The sequence below is a fragment of the Helicoverpa zea genome, chromosome 19 (genome assembly GCF_022581195.2).
Source record: "Helicoverpa zea isolate HzStark_Cry1AcR chromosome 19, ilHelZeax1.1, whole genome shotgun sequence".
Classification (NCBI taxonomy): domain Eukaryota; kingdom Metazoa; phylum Arthropoda; class Insecta; order Lepidoptera; family Noctuidae; genus Helicoverpa; species Helicoverpa zea.
This window is the reverse complement of record NC_061470.1, coordinates 8,331,688-8,354,713: the sequence shown is the minus strand read 5'-3', so window position 1 is coordinate 8,354,713 and position 23,026 is coordinate 8,331,688. Positions and strand designations below refer to the sequence as shown.

At 39.2% G+C, this 23,026-nt stretch overlaps 1 protein-coding gene across 1 annotated transcript; it reads right to left on the bottom strand.

The window, feature by feature from the left end:
- Positions 1 to 836: 836 nt before the first annotated feature.
- On the bottom strand, positions 837 to 22,866 carry LOC124639868. Its single transcript, XM_047177374.1, has 9 exons — positions 22,478 to 22,866; positions 13,451 to 13,561; positions 7,356 to 7,620; positions 6,515 to 6,653; positions 4,213 to 5,947; positions 3,871 to 3,975; positions 2,334 to 2,426; positions 1,095 to 2,235; positions 837 to 1,028 (listed from the first exon to the last, which is right to left on the bottom strand). Exons 1-9 carry the CDS (start codon positions 22,637 to 22,639, stop codon positions 973 to 975), a joined length of 3,807 nt encoding a protein of 1,268 aa, XP_047033330.1. The 5' UTR covers positions 22,640 to 22,866; the 3' UTR covers positions 837 to 972.
- Between the last annotated feature and the right edge of the window lie 160 nt (positions 22,867 to 23,026).

Here is a 23,026-nt window from a genome sequence, read left to right as displayed (position 1 = left end):
AGTAGGTAGTATCTAATGGTAAAACTTAAAAATATATAACAAAATAGACTTGAGTGGCTAGTTAGAAAAATCTACCAAATATTTGTGATTACAGCATAACAAAAGCATAATAAAAATCAACAGAAACAAAATAATACATGCCTCTTTAACTGGAACCAAAAAAGAGTAATGTTCGTCTGGCGCGTTGCGACGTGACGCGCTGTCACATACCGCTCGGCGAGCGGCTGGCGCTGTACTGCCGGGAGGCTGATGCTCATCCCGGCCCGTACATACACGCTAATAATTTTTACAAGGTTAAGCAGAACAACATGTTAAATTACAGCAAATGCAAATATCATATACACGCATTGTTTAGTGAAATATCCTTAAATGTTATAGCGATAGTGAGCCTCACGCATACAATGATTTCGTAACGTTCACGACTGCATTCATCCCGCATCGTCCACGCGCCAGACCACAAACTTAAATTACGTAGTCCTCTAAATTAATTTTAACAAATAAAGATTTTTAAAGTGAAAATTGAACCGTTAAATGCTTATTGCCACATTTTATATTTTTAAGCGAAATTAAATTTATTTCAATCACAGCGATGACACTGGTTAAGTAGTGTAATCACTTCACATATATTTGATAGTAAACGAGATACTGATCAGTTGCACCGACGCATCACCGTGCGATCGCCAGCCGCACTTCACACCCGACGTCACCGCATCACTCTGTCGAGTCCGTCACGTCACACTTCACCACGCTCGGCCGTCAACGATGCAATAACACACTAGCATCGTCATACACATGTCTCGAGGGCACCGCGGAAGATTCAATATCTTATCTGTTTATTTTTGTTTTCTAAAGTAAGCAATAGTTAGACGTAGGTGGTACATCCGCGAGAGTAGGGCGCGGGCGAGGCGGCGCCGGGCCCGGGCCGGGCCGGCGGGCGCGGGCGGGCGGCGCGGGGCGGGGCTGCGCGCGGCGCTACTCGCTGAAGTAGCGCACCTTGCCGCCGCCGCAGCGCACCACGTCCTCCCAAGCTGAAACACAACAGAGTGGTCAGTATGCAGCCGCGCGCAGAGCGAGGCGGGGCCGGCGACACTCACCCGCGCCCACGTAGTCCACGAGCTGCAGCAGCGGCGCGGCGTCGGGCGGCGGCGCGGGCGGCACGTAGCGCAGCGCCAGGCAGCCGGCGCGCACCGCCACGCCCGCCTCGGCCGCGTCGCGCACCAGGTCGCAGCGCGGCCGCCGCGCCGCGCCGCTCAGCAGCTGCTCGTTCACGTCGAAGCCGAACGTGACGCCGTCCATGTCGCGCGGCCGCACCGCCTCGTCCAGCAGGATGACGGGCGGGCGCCGGTCGGCCACCACGTCGGGCGCCGGGCAGTCGGGCGGGCGCGGCGCGGCGGGCGGCCGCTCCTTGCGGCGCGGCGGCGGCGGCTTGGCGTCGCGGCGGCGCGCGGCCAGCGCGGGGTAGCCGTCGTCGGCGGGCGCGGCGGCGCCGGGCTCGGGCTCGGCGTAGAAGTTGCAGGACTCGATGAGGTCGGGGATGTTGTGGCGGGTGCGCGCGATGTCGGCGTAGGAGGCGACGGGCGCGGGCGGCGCGGCGGCGGGCGGCGCGGGCGGCGCGGCGGGCAGCGAGTGCACGGAGTCCATGTCGTCGTTGGAGTCGTTGCTGCGGTCGGAGGGCGGCGCGGACTCGCGGCGCGGGCGCGGGGAGGGGGCGCGGGCGCGGCGCGGCGGCTCGTCGGCGCGGCGCCGCGGCTTGCGCTTCTTGGTGACGGTCTGGAAGTCGGTCTCGGCGACGGCGTCGGGGTCGTAGAGCGCGTCGTCGCCCCAGGAGCGGCGCTCGGGCTTGGCGGGCTCGCGGCGCTCGGCGGAGTCGGGCGCGGCGTCGGTGAGGTCGTCGATGTTGGTGCGGGACAGCTCCTCGAGCGAGGAGGCTCGCTTGAGCTTGTTCTCCTTGTCCTTGCGACGCTCGGTGGAGCGCTTCTTGCCGCTCTTGTCGTCCGAGTCGTCCTTGTGCTTGACGCGGCCGAGCTTGGCGCCGCGTCCGTTGTCCGCGTTCGATTCGATGAACCGGAGCAGCTCGTTGACGTCCTTGTCTCCTTGGTAGCCGTCGATCTGTTGGCAGTCGATAACTGTCTCGTTCTTTGAAGACTTTTTCCTCCGAGGTTTTTTGTGTTGACTAGATCCCGAAAGAGGTGAACTGAATCCTTGTACTGAGTTGCCGTTTTCATCTAGAGACTTCTGGAACAACAAAGTTAAGAATATTTTTTATTCAAGTATGTTAAAATGTATATCAATTAAAGCTAGATAACAATGTTCTGTACGTATGTGAATAAAACCTTGTAGTCGTCTGTAGCGGAGTTGCCGGTGGAGCCGTAGCTGGGTCGCGACAGCGGCAGCCCGTTGAAACTGCTCGAGATGACGCTGCGGGGCTGCACACGGACATACATTACTATCACTCCCACAACGTACACAAAAGAAGTACAATGCTTAGGTAAATTGTAAGTATGTTTATGGAGTGTCTTACCATGGCTGCTTCATGAACAAAATGCAAATTAGGTCAATGTTCCTAAAACCAAGTCATGTTAATATACCCACACGGTAGTAAAATGAATTAGTACCAATATCCTACTACATAGGCACAGAAGAAATAAGAACTTTAGAAAAAGAGTGATGATAGATATGGAAATACTATGTCTGTTGGACTAGCTATTATTTGTTTATTTATTTCTTCACTATTGCACACTTAACAACGAACATATATAAAGAATCAAGACAGTTTATATACAACGGCGAGCTTAACCCAGAATTGGGTTCTCTTACAGCCAACCTTAAAGCCATAGAGATTCGATAGTGGTAGGGTAGATCAAAAAGTGCACAGTGTGTTACTTCCAGGCAATTATCTATACATATAATAAAATGATAAAAAAATCAAAACTGTACATTGAATATTTTTTTTAAAGAATACTTGGGGGGTGATCCATAATCAATTCTGAACCCAAATATGTAGTTTTTAGAATTTTTGTCTGTATGTCTGTATGTTTGTCCTGGATAAACTCAAAAAGTACTGCATGGATTTAAATCAAATTTTGCATGACTATTACCTGGGGGCCGGTTCAACATATAGGCTATATATTATCACGCTATCACCTACGGGGGTTCAGCAATGAACGATTAAATAAACGAAATTGGAAAATTGGAAATTCTATATTGCCCAGACGAAGTCGCGGGTAACAGCTAGTAAAATATATTTTACCAAGCACCTGTACCAGTGCCGTATTAAAGTATTAAACTATTAGCACTCTTTAGTGCTGGTGGAGCACTTAGCAGGTCGACATGACAATTTTTATCGATGTGGCATCATGTACCAAAAATGACTTTTCATTATGCAACCAATTATGGTAAAAATAAATCAAACCAACTCTTACTATTACTAGTTTTCAGTCCTGTATTGCCTTGCTAGTATTCATTCTCTTTTCTTTTATCATTTGACAACAAAATTTTTAACGAGGCTCTACTCTATATCTATAGCATAATGCAGAATTGCAGACTCATGCAGGACTAAGATGGCGCTAGTAACATGCGGGTTTGCGGGGTCGTCCCATGGCCCGCACGTTTGTCACACCGCGATTGCCCGGTCACCTGTCGCTTATTATTTTATTATATACAAAAATATAGCCCATTGTACCATTAAAAACTAAAAACTACACGACAATTACAGGCATGGATCGAAAATTAATAAATTAATGCTGTGAAGGGATGAAATGATTAGAAATCAAAACATTAATTAGCAAATAAATGTTCAACAAGCCTGGAAATGGTGCATTGAAAACAAGAAAAGCGAAATGAACACCGATCGGGACTATGTAATGTCACCTTAGGATCGACGGCGACCGCCGACTGCGCCGTAGACGATGTCGTGTTGCAACTGGACACAACCTCCGGTGTTGTGATGCAACTAAACGATATAGCGGAATCGACCTGCAGAAACAAATACGCATTAGTGGAACCTAAGCGAATCAGAGCTCTGCTAAATATTTGTATTGTTCATGCCAAACTAATGGCGGCTCGCAACATCCCGAGAGTCTGCGCAGAAACCATTTTTAGATATCAGTGGGCTGCCGGTGGATGCGAGGGGTAAGAGCCACTTGTTCTCAGACGTTAGTTGCAAGCCGCCATTAAGTTTGGAGAGAACTGTAACTGCAGTGGGAGTCCTACCTCTTTGTCGGCGATAGCTGACACCCCCGCAGTGTGCGACAAATTCTCACTAACATTGTTTTTAAAAAGACTTTCAAACAATAGTACTTTAAGGACATTTTTATCGAGTGCAGTTTTCTTCGAGTCAGTGCTGACGGGGTGTTCTGGGGACGTCTTTTGTTTTTTCTTCTTTACAACTTTCGGTTTATTGTTACTTGTGGACACAGAATTATTAACATCATTACTATTTTCAATTTCGAACAACTGGACGGGAGTGTTAACATTTGTATTAAGTGGTGAAACTAAAGGCTTAGGTAATGTTAAAAAAATATAAGCATTGTTAGGAAGCTGAGCTAGGATAATACGATCATTCTTCGTGGTAGCTTCTTCTCCTGGTATAGTTATGTGAACCTCTATTTTATTATCTTCTTCACTACATTGTTCTGAACACTTTTCTACAGTAGATAGTTCTATATCAGAACTTAAATTACCTGTTAGACTTTCTGTCACATCAACAGATTGGGTAGTTTCTTCTTTATGTTCACGAGTTGTGACATTAAAGTTATCGTCTCTATTACTTCCTATGGATTCCAATAGCTTTTGATGTTTTGCGACATATTCAGGAAAGAACTCAATCAACTCATCTAGTTTTAGACAACGTTGTGAACTAGATGAGACATCTTGCATTTCGACTTCAAAGCCTGTACTCTTTTCATTTTCAGATGTTACTGGTTTTGTGAGCCATGTAATATCTTCTTCTTCATCAGATGAATCACAGCCTTCCTTAGATATATCTAACAATTGCTTGGAAGTTGACGGAGGCACATCGTCTGTAGTAATATTTATTTTACTATCGACATCATTTGTGTTAGAATTGAATCCACCATCAATTTGAGTCGTAGATATGTTAGCAGTATTCTTCTCTTTATTAACTTTAACAGTATTATCTTCAAGATTAGCTTCTTTAAAAGAAGCGTATGGATTATTCGGTGGGGGTCGACCTATGGTCATACGCCTCACGTTCTTTGGATTAATGTCTGATAGAGACGGTTTTACTAACCTATCACCTACTTTTTGTCTATATTCTCTTCTTAATCTAATATCACATTCGTTATAGTCATGTACGAAGTTTTCTTCAACCCTCCCTTCATAAAACTCATCATTTGCATTTTTTATTGGTGTATATTGTCCAACTCTATCATGGTCAGTTAAAGTTGTATTCATAGGTGACACAAAATTGCTTTCCACGTCAGTCTCAATTGTTTTAGATTTAGTTGGAACATCGACTGCTTTAGGGCAAGTATTCTGTTTATGTTTGTCGAATAATTTCGGATTAAACAGAGGTTCGGTGTTAGTCGGTAAGGTCTTATACCAATTGTCGACATTGTAAGCCCATAGCTGCGAATTATCTTCCGGAATTTTCTCCTTTTTCTCTTTTGTCAAACCTTTGGTGACTTGACTTGATTTGCTGTTATGAATGTCCTGTTTGTTATTTAGCGTGAGTTGTTTCGGGCCGCGCGGTTTAGTTGTAGCATTAGTTGGGAGTGAGTCATCAGACTGGCCACCACCGCTGGGTCTGCCGGGGCGCAAGGCTTTCAGGAGCATGGCTTGAGGGCCTGGCCTGTGGGACGGCGGGGTACGCACCTGGTTGGACGCGGTGGTGGTGGTGACCGCGCGGCCCGAGCACACGCTGCCGCTGCCGATCTCCAGCGTCGCGCGCGCAGTGTACGTCATCGGGAACATCGGCTTACTTCTTCTGTGGACAAGCGCATGTGGCAGGTCATGGACGCACTTTACATTGACGATTTACAAAGGAGAATCGTCTGAGAAATGTTAAGTATGTAATTTATTTATGTGTTCCGAAATCTAAGCTCATGTTTTTGGAAAAAGTTATATATGTACACTAGCTTCTGCCAGCGGTTTCACCCGCATCCCGTGGGAACCTCTGCACGAACCCGGATAAAAAGTAGCCTATAGCCTTCCTCGATAAATGGGCTATCTAACACCGAAAGAATTATTCAAATCGGACTAGCAGTTCCTGAAATTAGCGCGTTCAAACAAACAAACTCTTCAGCTTTATAATATTAGTATAGATAATTACTTTTTTTTTGTTGAGGTACCACATACAATTCTCTAGGGTTTAACCGCTGCTGAAAATTATGAGACATACAATACCTATGTAGTCTTCAGAAAAAGAAATTACACAGGACCATTTAACTCACAGACAGGAACCTAGTAGTACCCTTGCCACTGACACCTGGCAACTGTATGACAAGGCGACAGTTTGTCAAAATGGCCGTCAAAGAAGACCAGTCACACTTACCTATTGAGTAGCTCCATTTCAGCAGGTGTGTTGGCATCGCTGGCGGACACGCGGCGCTCGGCGAGCGGCGGCGGGTTGACGCAGCGCACCGTGGCCAGGTAGCCCGCGCCGCGAGCCGGCTCCTCGCTCAGCAACGACGCTACAAATACGATATGGAACATTTGAATTATAGGTAACTCATAGCCGGATTATAGGTACATTATAGGTACCTCATAGCATTTGCCTGGGTTACTGGGTTGTGGAGGTCAGATACGCAGTCGCTCCTTGTAAAACCGTGGTACTCAGCCGCATCCGGTTGGATCGGACGCCAACCCCAACATAGTTGGGAAAGGGCTCGGGAGATGATGATATAAAAAGGCTTTCTTCAAAGTTCGAATGTGCATTTACTCTCTACTGTGAACTATTACTGTCTCATCCTAGCAAAGTCCAATTAATATTTAGACTTAAATATATTATGAGTAGCTCACGTCAACATAAAAAACAGGAAACAAGAAATTGAAGAGTCATAGATGATTCAAAAGCTAGGCAAGTCACCGATGACTGGGAACACGTGTCGCTCCTACCGTTGCATAGCAATTTACAGTAAATACGAATTATGACGTTTAACCTATTTCAGAGTATTTACTCTTTGTTAGCAAAAAAACTACTGAGCTCCTTCGCTCGCGGCATCGTTTAATGAAAATGCCGCTGTCAGCTTAATGAAAATGTTATGTAGGCAGATTTTCGACTACAGCTGCTCAACAACAGGCAGCTGCGCAGGACAGCTATACACAAGCGTATGCGCAGGCACAGAAGAGACATTGGACAACTTACATACATATAGATCGGTAGTAATACTCACAGGTATCGACGCCGGAGGGCAGGCTGCCGCCGTGTATGGCCCGCGCGGACACGTTGCTTGGCGCGGGCGCGGGCGGGTGGTGGCGCACATGGTGGCGTCGCGGCGCGGGCTCGGCGGCCAGTGCTGCCACCAGGTCCTGCAGCGAGTTGGAGTGGGGCAGCGCGCGCCGCCCGCGGCCCCCGCGTCGAGCGCCCCTGCACCCGCTCAGCGTCCGCGCCGCCGCCTCGCACGCTTGCTCGTCCTGTTCCACTTCTTCCAGCAATTCCTGACACACATCATTTCTTTTTGTTATTACAGTTCACGACAAATATACCTCCCCACTCAGATACATTTAATGGTTACTTAAGCCATTCCTTAGTGAAGGATTTGTATGACATTCCGTCACTAAGGAGTGACTTGAGTAATCATTTAAATGTGTCTGAGTGGGGAGATAAGTCTCATAGTATCATAGTTTGTTTCTTGAATAGTCTCATATATTAATTATACAAGATGGCAAAGTAAGTTCCGTTTTCTGATTCTGCTATATGCCAGAACATTATTATAGTAGTTTAACTTTGCCCCTCTGAAGGCAGCAATTCGATAGCTCAAAGGACTAGATGGCGCTGCCGTCCATACAAACAACAGCTCCGTAATTAAAAATTTCTTATAAATAAACAAGTAGTTTTTTAGTGACAAAAATAAGTGAAATAGTGAAAGGACACTCCAATACACGTGTGACATTGTTATCCACATGGAACATTAACAACAAGTGAAGTTATAAACAATTAAAAACCGTATGTACAATTTTTACAACTAATCTTAAACTAACAGTGATCTTCAGCATAGGCTGTGTATTTGTCAAATATAAACTATTTATGGTGCGATGATGCACGATTCTCAATAAAATTCAAACAAAAATAGTGACTAAAAACACGACGGAAAGAAACAAAAAACGTTTAAAAGTGTCAAGTGACAAGTGCTAGTTAATGGAAAAAATTCCTTTGAGATGACTCATTCCCAACCGTTTTGTTTAATTTAAAAACTGCACATGAACCATCTAACACCTCATTTCAACTAGGCTACTAATGTTACCGTAGCCTAGCGGCACAGCGACTTACATCGTGCGGCGAAAAGTGCAGGATCAAATCTCACGGGCGGAAGCACTTTTTGTGAATGTTTTTAAACGGAATTTAGAATTAATATAGTTTCGATAGAGGACGCTAAACGTAAAAATTAACCATGGATTCTGGGAACGAAAACATAACTTATCGTAATGTACGAAGGACAAGTTCACTAACAGATTTGACTATCTTAACAGATGATAAACATATGTTCGACACTACAATGATGAGTATTCCAGATAGCCTGCATGATAACAGTGACATAGTTTCTAGTGACATTAAAGAACAAAATAAAAATCTCAAGATTCAATTACAGAGCGCCCATCAGGAGATAGAAAATTTAAATAATGAAAACTATCGTCTAAAATGTGACATACAAGATATGCTAAAGAAACTCAACACATACAAAAAAGTATGCTTAACGCCTGCGAAAAAAAGCATGACACCATCACGCAAAAATAAATCTTTGCTGCAAAGTAACATTTCAACTTGTCTATCACATGAAGAATGTTATAATTCATGTGTTGATTACGTTATTATGAAGCAAAATAAAGAAACACAAACGAACAAAGACGAAACACCAAATAAATTTCTAGACAGCAAAATAATTAAGCACAATAAAGAAAGTCAAACAAACAGTAGTACTCCATATAACCGTCCGGAATCCCCTATAAAATCGCCATCGCCTTCGAGAAACGAAGTAGGAAAGAAGAAAAAGAAACAAATATATACTACTCCACCTAAACAATTGCTTACGACTAAGTGTGTCAACAATAATAATGATAAAAAGAGAGAAGCAAATAAAGAAATGCACCTAAGTGGTTTTCAGAAAGCAAAAAAAGTAATAAAGCGAAAACTACATATAATTAGCAACTGTAATTACTTAGACGCCTTAGAAAATATAGAAAATACATTTCGAGAACAGTTTGAATATTGCCATTACGTATCACCAGGTATTGGATTAAGAGAAATGATGACAAATATAACTAACAAAGTCAAAAATCTTTCCATAGACGACTACTGCATAATTATGATTGGAGAAAAGGATTTTAAAAGCGCTGGAAACTACATGGAACTGGTCAAATTTACTAGAGAATCGCTGAAAACAATTACTCACACAAATGTGATCATATGTTGTCCCACGTATGTAACAGGAGGTCTTATACAAAATTGTCGTGTAGAAACATTTAATAATTTACTTTGCTTAGATATAGATACCAATAAATACGCTTACTTCTTTGACACAAACCGGGATCTCACTTTAGACATGTATTCATATAATACAGGCAAAGTGAATAAACAGGGCACGAAACGCATCTTTCAAAGTATCTACGAGCGCTTGCTTATTGGTCTAAAAAACTATCCAATTAACTCTGATGTTATTGACTCGTCTGAAAATAGTGATTTTTTTCGTCTATAATAGTATAAATATTCTTCATCAGAACATTGCTGGATTATTAAATAAATCTGACATGCTTGCTGTTCACATTCAAGAATTATCTAAGAAAAAAAAGGACGTAGATATAATTTGTATCACAGAACACTTTGTTATGGCCGGACATGAAAAACTATTGAATTTTACAAATTACAAGTTAGGAGCAATTTATTCAAGGCCGTCTCAGAAACGAGGGGGGTCATGTATTTTTATTAAAAACGGTTTTGAATTCAAGGAGCTCTCGGGAATTTCACGTCATTCAATACCTAATGTTATTGAATGTTGTGGCCTAGAGCTGACGAATCATAATTTAATAATTGTATGCATTTATAGGCCACCAAAATTGAGTAATTTAAGTGTATTTTATGAAAAGTTAGATATTGTATTGAAAAGCCTGTGTAGCAAATCTGATAAGAAAATAGTAATGTGTGGGGACTTCAATATAGACACGCTAAAAAGAAATAACTTGACGCTGGACTTTGAATGCTTTCTACTGGGCTACAACCTTAAATTAGAGCTACGACAACCAACCAGACTCAGCAGCAATACTTGCCTAGATAACTTTGCACGCAGTTCTCAATTGAAATGTATGTCAGAAGTATTAGACTTTGCATTGTCCGACCACACTGCTCAGCTATTAAAAGTTACAGTAGTAAAGTCGTATAGGCTTAAGTCTTGGCGAATAAAAAAACGAGATCTATCCGTTGAAAACATGACTAGATTTAAAAAATACCTGAAATGCCTCTTTTTTACGGACATCTACCAAACAGATAATGCTAATGAAGCTTACGATCATTTTTTAGAACAGTTTCGCTGGTTATACGATCTTTGCTTTCCACATAAATTGATAACAGTCAGAACAAATAAAACGGTTCAATGGGTTTCAAATGGCATTCGAATATGCAGTAGAAAGCAAAGACATTTATTATGGAGATATAGACTTGAACCATCGAATTCCAATAAAAACATTTTTAGAAACTACTCACGCAGATTTCGGAAAATTATCAAGTTAACGCAAAAAGCACAAAATAATTATTTTATTGAAACCTCGAGTAATAAATCCAAAGCCGCTTGGCAAGTTATAAATAATAAACACCGAATTACCGAACCCATTTCGCAAATTAGATATAAAAATACCGACATTACTAATCCGACTGACATTGCCGACGCATTTAATGATTATTTTATTGACCAAACTCAAAACAATATGACGACCACCCCGAACACTAATAATATGATAAAATTGACAAATAACCCAAATTCAATTTTTATGCATCCAGTATCACCACAAGACATTATGAGAGCAATACAATCTTTAAAAAATAAAAATAGTACTGGATATGATAATATAGCTACAAAGGTTATTAAATTTGTATCGGAGGACATCGCAGTACATTTAAGTCACATACTTAATTTATGTATAAGCTCTGGTGTATTTCCGGATAGCTTGAAAACAGTCATTGTAAAGCCGCTTTTAAAAAAAAACGATAAGAAAGATATCGCAAACTATAGGCCAATTGCACTTATACCAATTTTTTCTAAGGTTTTCGAAAAAATTATCTACAATTCATTAAATGCTTTTTTATCAAAATATAATATTCTAAGTGCAGAGCAAAAGGGTTTCCGAAAAAACAAAGGTATAAATATAGCGGTTTACGACCTATTAAATGTCATAATGCAAAATGTAGATAAAAAAGTACCAACATGCGCAATCTTTACGGATATGACGAGGGCTTTTGACTGTGTTGATCACGAAACCTTAATTAATAAACTTAGCGCAATAGGAATACGAGGAAACGTACTCAAACTTTTAAAATCCTATCTCAGCAACCGTAAGCAGCACACAGAAATCTCTAAAATATGCTTGAAATCAAAGCGTGAAAATAAATATTTGTCCAAAGAGAGAATTATTAGGTATGGCGTACCACAGGGTAGTGTGCTGGGACCATTATTATTTTTGATATACATTAATGACTTGCCACGCCACATTGAACATCCTATGGTTTTGTTTGCTGACGATAGCACCGCCTTGATTAAATGTATAAACAAAAATACTTATGAACATGACATAAATAGTGCTTTAAGGGACATTATACACTGGCTTGACCAAAACAATCTATTAATAAATATATCTAAAACTAATGTCATGCATTTTTATCAACGAATACTACCGGACATGTTACAATTAGAATATAACGAACAAAAAGTTGACCAAGTAACAGTTGCAAAATTCTTAGGCATAATTATAGACAGCCAATTAACTTGGAAGCCACATGCAGAAAACATATGCAATAAACTAAGCGTTGCAGCGTATATATTACTTAATCTAGCCAAAAAAGTGAGCATGACTACAAGGTTGACAGCATATCACGGTTTGGTCGCATCGGTACTAAGATTTGGCATCATATTTTGGGGAAATTGTAGCCTGAGAGAGCAGGTGTTCAAATCTCAGAAACGCTGTTTAAGGGCAATGTGTAATTTAAAAGTAACAGACAGCTGCGTACCTATGTTTAAGTCCCTAAAGATACTAACATTTCCATCATTATTTATCTTTGAAACTGCAGTTTTTGTAAAATCTAATATGCACCTATTTATTAAAGTATCTGATAACAGCACTAGGCCAATAAGGAAACAATATAAAAACAAGTTACATGTTATTAGATATGATACTGCCTTATTAAGGAAAAGTCTTTTATGTATGGGCCCAACAATATTTAACAAAATACCGGATAGGTTAAAAACAGAAACTATTGTACTGTTTAAAAAGAAATTGTTAGACTTATTAATTAATAAATGTTATTATTCAATTTGCGATTTTTTGACTGACAAGAACCTCAGCTAATTTGAAATAATAATGTATTCTTTAAATTTATAATAATTGTAAATGTAACAGTTAATTAATCTTGACATTAACTCTGTATCTGTTTTTTATTTTGACATATATTTTTTATTTTTTTTCATTTAATTTTATATTGACATTTTTAAACGCATGCAATCTGTAGACGAATGTATTAATACTATCATGATTATTGCCTAAATGTATGTTGATTACCTACTTAAACTGTTTGCATGCCTATTAAAGGTAGAAAATATAAGGAGCACTAAATCACTATGTAGAACAACTGTATCATGTACCTATTTTCTATGCAAATAAAGATCTATTCTATTCTATTCTATTCTAAAGGGCTACAAAAAGTTGTTCTCACGTTTAGCCAAATCTTATAGAGTATAGTTGATCAACCCTCTATCTTAACTGATGGATTAGTTTCAATCCCACTATCGACATCCTACGTAAAGTTTGACTGTCAAAAATATAAGCTGTATATTTTAAACAGGTCAATTTCTTAAACAGGTGTCTCTAGCCTCGCTTTTTCATTTACAGTCACTGATTACAATAGCGGAAGGTCCGTCATGCCGACCATTCCGTAACAGTATCCTTATTTATCAAAAATAGGAAACACGGCGTTTCCCTGTTTTAGTTAACGCAACTAACACTACAATTCATGAAACCTGCAAGTAAGCAAGCATACTGTGGTGTACAAAGTATTTTTAGCACTTACCTTAAATAGACTGCTTTTACCCTCTCGGTCTTTAGGACATTTGTATGTGATAGCCTCGTCCAACAACGCTCGTAATTGCCCATCGTCCAAAGTCTCTACATGTTTGTTATTCTGTGAACAAATAAAACATCTCTTCTCATAAATATTTCAAGACATGACAATGGAAACGTGAAAGAAATTATGGTGTCGTCAATAATAAATCACTTTTATGTAAAAAAAACAACTTAATTACAAGCTGATTGAAGACCGGTTTCTGTTTTTAGAAGCGATATAGATTTTTACATATCTCTTAATTATGTTTTGCATACTTATTGATCAAAAATATGACCAAAAAATTTTTTTCAAAAAGTATTTAGGACTAGAGATAAAAGAAACTTCTTAGAAGTGGAATATATGATTTCCTTTATATGCAATAAATAATTTCCTTTGACACGTGTACTGTACTGCAACATCTAAAAACAAAAAAATCACGTTGGAACTACTTGATGCAGCAATGATACTACGGTAAAAATAATATATTATTCACGTCAATTGTCAGTGTGATGCTGAATGCACTAAAATGAAGGCTCAGGCGTTGGCGATTTATTATTCACATCGGTACATCAGCCAGACACGATAGTCACGCCACTTACAAGTCACGGGGCCGCCGTATTTCTAAACACTAATTAACTTAATGGCGAGCTGGTTTCGTGGTTTTACATCACATCAGTATTAATGAAACTCCAAATGATACAACTGAGCGATTCCATTTTCACCGCAACTCGGAACAGACCAAACTATGTCAAATACTTAATGAGTGTCATAAAAAGGTGTAACTTTGTGTAATTTAAGCACATTAGCTGAATACCCCAATTTTATTGAACATCTGTCTATATGAATAATATTGGCCCAGAAAATTACACTGATATATTATGGAAAATTGCCAAAATTCTGTTAACATTACGAGACACACTGTCTGGTCTTGGCGTATTACATTGTTACCGGTATCCGAAGCTCAGTTGAATCATTAATGATGAGCGATTTCAATGTATTTGTAGTTGAGGGTAGGTTAACAAACAATCCATTTTGATAACCTGCTACACTGTACGCATTAGGGAATGCAATCCCGATCCCGGGGGATCCCGATCTCGCGAGATCTCGTGTAATTTTTCGGGATCAATCCCGACGCATCATATGACGAGATCCCGTTCGAGATTGACGGGATTGGGCGGCAGTGGTCAGCGACGCAACACACACACAACCAAGTCCTTTTGCACGTATATATACGTCCACGAGCTTAGACAAATTAGAATCTACCATTAAAAAAGAAATGGATTTGCTTGAGTGTGGAGGCACAAGGGGGCGATTTTTGCAGTTTGCATATAATTGCTTCGCCACGCTGTTGCCAACCAGCGTTGAGTCGGAGAGGGCATTCTCAGCAGCGGGGTACATTGCAACGGACATTAGATGCCGTTTAGCAGATTAAACTATTAATACCCTTTGTTTTTTAAGGAGTCATTCTCAAAATCACTCTTTTTCCTAATTCCCTTGAAATAAGCTTATTGTTTTGATTACCTAATTTACCTACGTTAATTTCCTTACAACCTGATTATTATTTAGTTGGTAAGATTAAAGAATAAAGGTTTTTATTTTCTTTCGAGTAATATGTTATTTTAATTAACCTCACTATCACAAACACGCAGTTATTAGCCTTTTCAGTCATCTGAATTCATTTTTTTTTTTAATTAGACGGGATGCCGAAAATTCCGGGATCCCGCGGGATTGATATTTCTAATCCCGCGGGATCCCGAATTTGCAATCTCGAGTCGGGATTGCATTCCCTAGTACGCATATTAAAGTATCTGTTGCGAAGTGTAGATAACAAGTTTTTAACAAGAAATCCGGAATACGTATCGATTAATCAAGGATAAAACAAACGAACGAGATAGAAGCTATGTCTAAGAAAGTTCTAGGAAGCAGACAAGACCTACATACAAATCGGTCGATAAGCCTTTGGTCAAACTTATAGGTAAAACAGTTACTGATTACATTGTTAATCGTAGATACCGAAATAAATAGACAAGGTAAGCGCTCAGTCTCAGTTAGTAAATGTAGGTGACATTACCTAGACCAATCGATTGGCAATAACCTGCAATTTTATAAACAAACAATTGTCTATCGCAGGCCGCAGGGGGATGAGGAAAGCGTTGACGTCATGAAATCTGTGCGTCCCACAGGCAGCTACACGGGGCTTCCCGGAGAGGTCATGGTCGGGCCAGGACCGGCCGATGGAAGATCGATGGCGCGCCCTTGTCCCTCGGACTAACGATATTCGTCCCTCGTAACTTTGCCGATATACTTTTTATTCGCCGTCACAAATCACTTGTTGCGCTAAATTTACTTGGTTAGGAGTAACTTTAAGTTCTTAAAGAAAAGCTTTCGTATACGCAGAACAATGAGATTGAATTTATACTTGTTCCTGACACACACAGCTTAAAGGAGGGTAGAATTAAGTTCTTCTAAAATCGTAAGAAATTCTAGGAAAACTTAAAAAAGCTATACAGAGATAATCTTCATAATCAAAACTAAATTAGGTGAAATTGTAATTAAAATAAAGTAACATAAGTACGCGTAGTGTATTGTCTGACCGCAATTATGAATACAAACGTGTCTCGTGACTCATTAGCAAAATAGCGTTAAGTTGCCGCGGCTGGAAAAAATGGAGCACACAAAAGCTAACCTGCAGTATTGGATCAGTGCCAAACATTTTCCGATTTCAGTAAGTACAGCATAGATACAAAAATACGTCTTAGACTAGCATTGCGAAAGGTCCTGCAGGAATTAGGAACTTATTTTTCCATGTACATATCTTCCTTACATTTAATTACAGATACGAGCTTCACCAGAAATTGTGGGTTGCTGTAACTACCAGGTAAACTTAAACAAACTATAATTTATCTTCGTCCATCATCACGTTGCTCACCTCTTTCTACCCATGTCAACATTACTGTGAAGATTGTTGGTTTCCCCATAGCCCTAAAACGTTATATCTTTGGACTTTTCTTCCATGTACTTGTGCTTGAAATAAATTATTTCCAATTCGCTGCATATTTTCTACACTCCTCCGCATGGTATGCCCATACCATGACAAACAATTTCAACACGAGTTCCCAGTCACCGACGCTACTTTCAGACTTCCTCTTACATACTCATTCTAATTCTATGCAGACACGTAACCTCACATCCCTTCCGACGTTCATCTCAATTCTGAACAAAGTAAACCTTTCAAATTAAGTTATCCAACGACTTTGGCTTTAATTTTAATAAAAATCGTGGGAATACTTAAAAGGTCATGCATAAAAGGCTATTAAATATCAAAACTATTTACGTAACGAGCCTACATTGGAACGTGGTTGTTTTCTCAAAAAATTATTCATAACAAAAAAAACTTGTTTTAATATCGTTCATGAATATCTTTATTCAAAACAGAAAAGGTCCATAAGACAATAATACTTTAGGAAAAGTGACCGAAACCCGCAAAGTAAACCGCGACTAAGCCCACAAAATAGGACACGTGTTAATCTAGAATGTGTGGTCGAGGCGACTGTATCACGGAATCTCGAAGTTCAAAATGCCGAAGTACTGAAGCCATAAAGTACACAAGATCGATGCACGTGACTTAGAATGTACGCTACATCGAAGTACTGAATTGCGAATGTTCATGATACCGATGTACGGAATATCGAAAGTTTGTTATAGCGAAGTACGTGATTGCGATTGTTCTGAATCCCGATGTACGGAATATCGAAAGTTTGTGATACCGAAGTACCTAATATCGAAGGGTTTAAAATCACGGTATCTGCGGTAATTGGTAATATCAACCGGAAATGCTTTAAATATCGTATTTTGATCAATTTCCAGTAAAAAATGCATTGCTTTAATGTACTTGTGTTAAATCTACGAGATCTTATGTTGTTATTCCACGACTTTGTTTTCGATTTCTGTCGTGGTTCACATTTATTCATCATTATTTGCCGAGCCTTTCCCAACAACCACCCACCCACCTAACATTGTATTGAGGTCTGCATTATATTGAGCCTAGCCTTTCCCCAACAACAATGTTGGGGTCGGTCTACGAGATCTTATGTTGTCGCTCCTTGTAAAACATTGATGCTCCCCTGGCCCCAATACAATGCTGAAAACAAAAAGTGTATATAATATATAATGCAGACCTCAATACAATGTTAGGTGGGTGGGTGGTTGTTGGGAAAGGCTCGGCAAATAATGATGAATAAATGTGAACCACGACAGAAATCGAAAACAAAGTCGTGGAATAACAACATAAGATCTCGTAGATTTAACACAAGTACATTAAAGCAATGCATTTTTTACTGGAAATTGATCAAAATACGATATTTAAAGCATTTCCGGTTGATATTACCAATTACCGCAGATACCGTGATTTTAAACCCTTCGATATTAGGTACTTCGGTATCACAAACTTTCGATATTCCGTACATCGGGATTCAGAACAATCGCAATCACGTACTTCGCTATAACAAACTTTCGATATTCCGTACATCGGTATCATGAACATTCGCAATTCAGTACTTCGATGTAGCGTACATTCTAAGTCACGTGCATCGATCTTGTGTACTTTATGGCTTCAGTACTTCGGCATTTTGAACTTCGAGATTCCGTGATACAGTCGGTCGAGGCAGTTGGCCAATACTTGCTAATGAAACTTGTAATTTCATACAAAGCCTTTAGGGCCTTTTCACTGTTCTTTATTGTAGACGTAGATGAAAGAAACCTACAAAAATCTGCAAAGGTAGTTGAAATTGAAAAGCTATTGCTTTGCCAAAATGTCTGCTCTGTGATGTCTATCTTCAGATTTAACAAGCACAGAGGGGTCAAAGTTAGCGTAATTGGGATGTGGAAGTGCTCCAGTGTGACACGTGGCGTAATATTTGAAGGACCGAAAAATCTTACCGTGCGCCTAATTCTTCGGCCGGTATATTTGCAAGCTACGGGAAATTACAACCATACGTACTGCGCTACACTTCCTTTCCTTATAGTAAAAAGCCATAATCATCGCCCGTAAGGAAACTAAAAATATGGAGCGGAAAAAAGTATGACACTAGTGATATATTGAGTTAATAATTCTAGTAGGCAATCCGGTATACATTACTGTCCTAAGTTATAAAATATATTATTTTATCCACGTTCTGAAAATACAACCTCTCCTGAACAATCCTTTTATTTACAGGAATGTACAGTTACATTCTAACGAGGCGCTTTTGCAAATCGTTCAAGGGTACAAAACTTATCCTGGGCATTGAGGCCTCGGAATCAGGTGCGATTATCGGTGGCCTAATGTTATTGATTGAGTCAGCACACTGCACTGGCTGATCGACCAGTTCTAAAGACTGCGAAATGAGATTAAACGTCGATATGATCACTCGTTCGCATCTCGATTGCCGTCAAAACAAACAATCTTGATAGCACAGAATGCCACAACAAAGTTACAATAAGTAGGCCTTGAAGTTTTTTTGATTGGTTTCTTGAATTAATTTAATCTATAACGTACCGTAACTTGAACGGGATATTGTTTAAGTGAGAGTTTCGTTTCAGACTAAAGAAGTGTTATTACTCCTTAGCATGATAGGAGTCATCTAGGTCAATAGGCATCGTCGACATAAAATGATTTAAGCTTTCCTCTAATCACTGCTTCATAATTTCAGCACAAAGACAATTAGCTGTCGACGAATAAAAGAGCTTGGGATGAAGAAGAGGAAATGCGAAATCCACCACATTTAAGTGTCGCCAGACACAGACGGACGCAGTTATGAATTAAACCTCATTATGGTAAATACTAAGCTGTAAAATTTGCCTAGTCACTCGTATAACTTGCATAAATAACAATTATCGTTATCAACCGCGAGTATAATCAAAATACAAGGAGATATAAGATTTGTGGTGAGAATGCGCGTCTGCGGCGGCGCCCGCCGTGACGGGGCAACAATGCGGTGCCCGAGCTTCCGTTACACGGCCAGGCCGCACCGCGTAAACCTACACCGGCTCCGACTGTCGCCACTATTGTTACCGATCCGTACCACACTGGCTACCTTTACAGTTCTGCTCGAAATAATTTGCCAACCGACTCCGGTTTTCGTTGTTTCATGCTAAAATCATTTTGGCGAAGGAGACCATGAGACATCTATCACAGATTTTAACCCTACAGTTAAAAGCGACATCTTTCTCATAAGTCATAAATATATCTTTTATACATTTTAAAATCTATCAAAACGCTAATCACGCATTTAGCTCTTCTGAGATGATGCTGAGAAAACGTGACCTAGCTAAAAGCACGCGATTAGAGAAATGTCGCCGATATGTTGCCTGGTGAGCTATACCTACCGCCACAGCGCTCACAAAACGAGCTCAGTTTTTACGTTAATAAAATTATCTACACTGTAAAATCTCCGTACAATGCTTGAAACTTTCTTTTTTATCTTATGTTGGAGTTTCGTCCGTACATTACAATGCATTACTATATTTTAAATATTGATCATGCCTCATCATGCCAAATATGACGAGATGATTAGACGGCTGCACTGTATAAGATATTGAATGCCTTTTTCAGTAAACCATCTGTTGTAGCGACAAGTAAGCTTGCGACAAAAAATGACACAGTTGATTCATCAGCTCAAATTACCGATTATTGTTCAGGTAAATGTACCGACAGCATTGCTAGATTATTGTCTGCAATATAAACTGATACATTGAATGCTTTAGTATTTTTGGGCCATTTGAGATTGAAACGTCCTTTGCCAATGGGGTCCAAATGCGTTTAAAGATCTAGCAAAGGGCAATGCCATTTGTTGAGATCCAAGCACTGGTGTCTATTTTGATCAATAGTTTATTATTTGCATCCAACAGTGAACATCAACAAAACTACAGTAGATGCAGAAAAAAAAAGGAGAAAGATCTGCTAGTTGCAAAGTAACAAACGCGAGGGTTGATAAACCAATGGTTTATCCATCAACCATCATTTTAGTCGTCAACCACATGACCCGTCTATGCCAACAAGTTCCGCTATGACTTGGAAAGCACGATATTTTTGCTTATTGGCTGTCATCTTTACATCTTTGGAAATTGTACTGAGTCAGAGTACAAATTCCTAGAGAGTGCATAATATCAGAGAAGAAATAAAATAGGTAGAGAGGAAGTTGTGGACTATGTCTATGAAGTAATCCATGACATTAGCTAACCAAAACTAGTTGTGAAAAACTAAACTAATTGTAAGAACAATTTAGTTTAATTTGTGGGTCCTAGGTAAGTCAGTGTCATATCATATCAGTCAGTGCAGATATATGCGAGAAAAAGTTGATTTTGATTTTCTATTGTTTTTTCTACAAAAAGCTAAGCATGATCTGGATGGCATGATCCGAAGAATTTTGTGTTCCAGGGAAGATTTAATATGACTAAATTCTTCTTGCATTTATGTATGAGAACATTTTGCCTAAAAATCCAATCAATAACAATTTGTATGTGATAACCATTCTAATGATAACTTATCATGTTGTATAAGTTTAGGTATCAATGTTATTAATATCAAAGTCATGGCAGTTAAAAACTTTAATATAATAGAATTATCTCTGTTGCACCTAGTTGTTTTTTAAATTCACCAGCGTCCTGGGAGAACTTCTCCTTGTACCCAGACAAAATGTAGGCTAATGCTGATTTTCACCAAGAAATACCTAAATTTAGGGATCGCGTAAGAGCATTTAGGGAACACTTAATATGATTTTCGTTTTAACCAAAGTTTAAGTGACTCTTATAAACTTTATTATTAGGAGAGCCCTTATTCTAAGTGACACTTAGTTAGGGAAACGTTAAGAGATTGTTGGTGAAAACGGGCATAAATTACTTGTGAGTAGTCTGGGTATAGGGAAAGAATTTTTCTAATGGCTTTGGTAGCTTTGGAGCCTTTACAAATAAACAGTTTCCTCTTCACAATATTAGATGGCATCATCCTCTTCGATCAATTTGATTTTGAGTAAACATATCAGACCTCCTTACTCCATTAGATTAGACATTAGATCTGAAGATACTTTGAAAACATATTAAACATGCTAACAAAATTGCAAAAAATAATTTCAGCTGGAGATATCTGGCACTTGCACAAATCAATCAATAGTATGAGTTAATGAGTTATTAACTACATATTACACAGTTTCAAAAGAACAGAGTTACTAAAATCAATGATTTTTTAGGATAATTGTAATAGAAACTTACCCTTGTTTTTAATAAATAAGAAATTATTATTTTCGAATATCTTTTATATCACAAAAAAAATCTGACCTTTTGTTACACTGAAGTGCTTTATTGCAGGGTTTTTTGTTAAGTCATTTATATGATATTTCACAATGTTGTGTATGTTTCATACAAAATCATGAATTGAATTTCATATGAATAATTTATTCATTCAACTAAGAATATGCATATCAAGATAACTTTTAACATCTCATTATAGTCTAATTATATTGATATGGAATCAATTTTCCAATAGAATTAGCCAGTAGATAAAAGACAAAGTTATCCTTCACTATAATATTGCTCTTTTGCTCATAAAAGGAATTGTGTTGACTTCTTGCAAAATATCCTTGAATACTTATTTACATTACTTCATTCAAAGTGATTTATTTCATCAAGCAATAAAGTTACTGTTTGGAAACTCACAGATCCTATAGATGTGATGATTTCAGGTGTAAAAACTAAGTTAAATTGCATACTCATGCTTACCGTACACCAGATAAAGTAAATTAATTATAATTTTTGACAGAACTGTTATCCTTCGCCATTTTCACCTACCTACTTTATTACAAAACACACTGTTTAAAACTATTATTTTCCGACCGAATACAGTATTTAAGCAGAAACATTTGCAGCATCAAATAACACTTTATATAAATTTATTATTGACGACAACTATGGTCCTACTTAGCACAAATTAAAACCAAAAAATGGCAGAGATCGACTTACCTCAACTTCAACGGCTGCAACCGTATTTATAGGTTTGTGGTCTGAATTTGTGTGCTGGTCGTTTACCAAATTATGTAGAAGTTTTGAATCTTCAGTGGAAATATTTGTTGCACTTTTATCCGGAGCTTTCGGTTCCTTATCATACTCCGGCGGAGGAGCCATCTTGAAGGAAGAGCAGTCAGATGACACAAGTCGTATGACTTTCGCACACCTAAATCACTCTTTTCCTTGACAAAATGTCTTTTCCACTTACTAGCTACTAAATAGAATCATGTTAAGTAATTTAACTACAACATAATGAAAGTTTTAACAATTTGCAAAAACGGATTCATCATTTTCGACAGATTCCGACCAACATTTTTAACGACTACAAGAACGCCCTCTAGCGATGTCAATTTCAAGATTCGTTACAGATTATAAAATTATAAAGTCACAACACAACGTGCTGTGCTAGTAAAATATATTTTATTCATTCAAATTCCTTGAAAATGTTTTATTCTTAGGTCATTATCATAATTGAGTACATATGACAAACATTTTAATATCCAA

Bases quoted from the DNA above. Each gene is read 5' to 3' on its own strand.
- LOC124639868 (XM_047177374.1), bottom strand. From the start codon at position 22,639: ATGGCTCCTCCGCCGGAGTATGATAAGGAACCGAAAGCTCCGGATAAA. The intron at 5,948-6,514 runs GTAAGTGTGACT...GCTTGTCCACAG, and splicing joins GAAATGGAGCTACTCAATAG to AAGAAGTAAGCCGATGTTCC. The intron at 1,029-1,094 runs GTGAGTGTCGCC...GTTGTGTTTCAG, and splicing joins CGTGGACTACGTGGGCGCGG to CTTGGGAGGACGTGGTGCGC.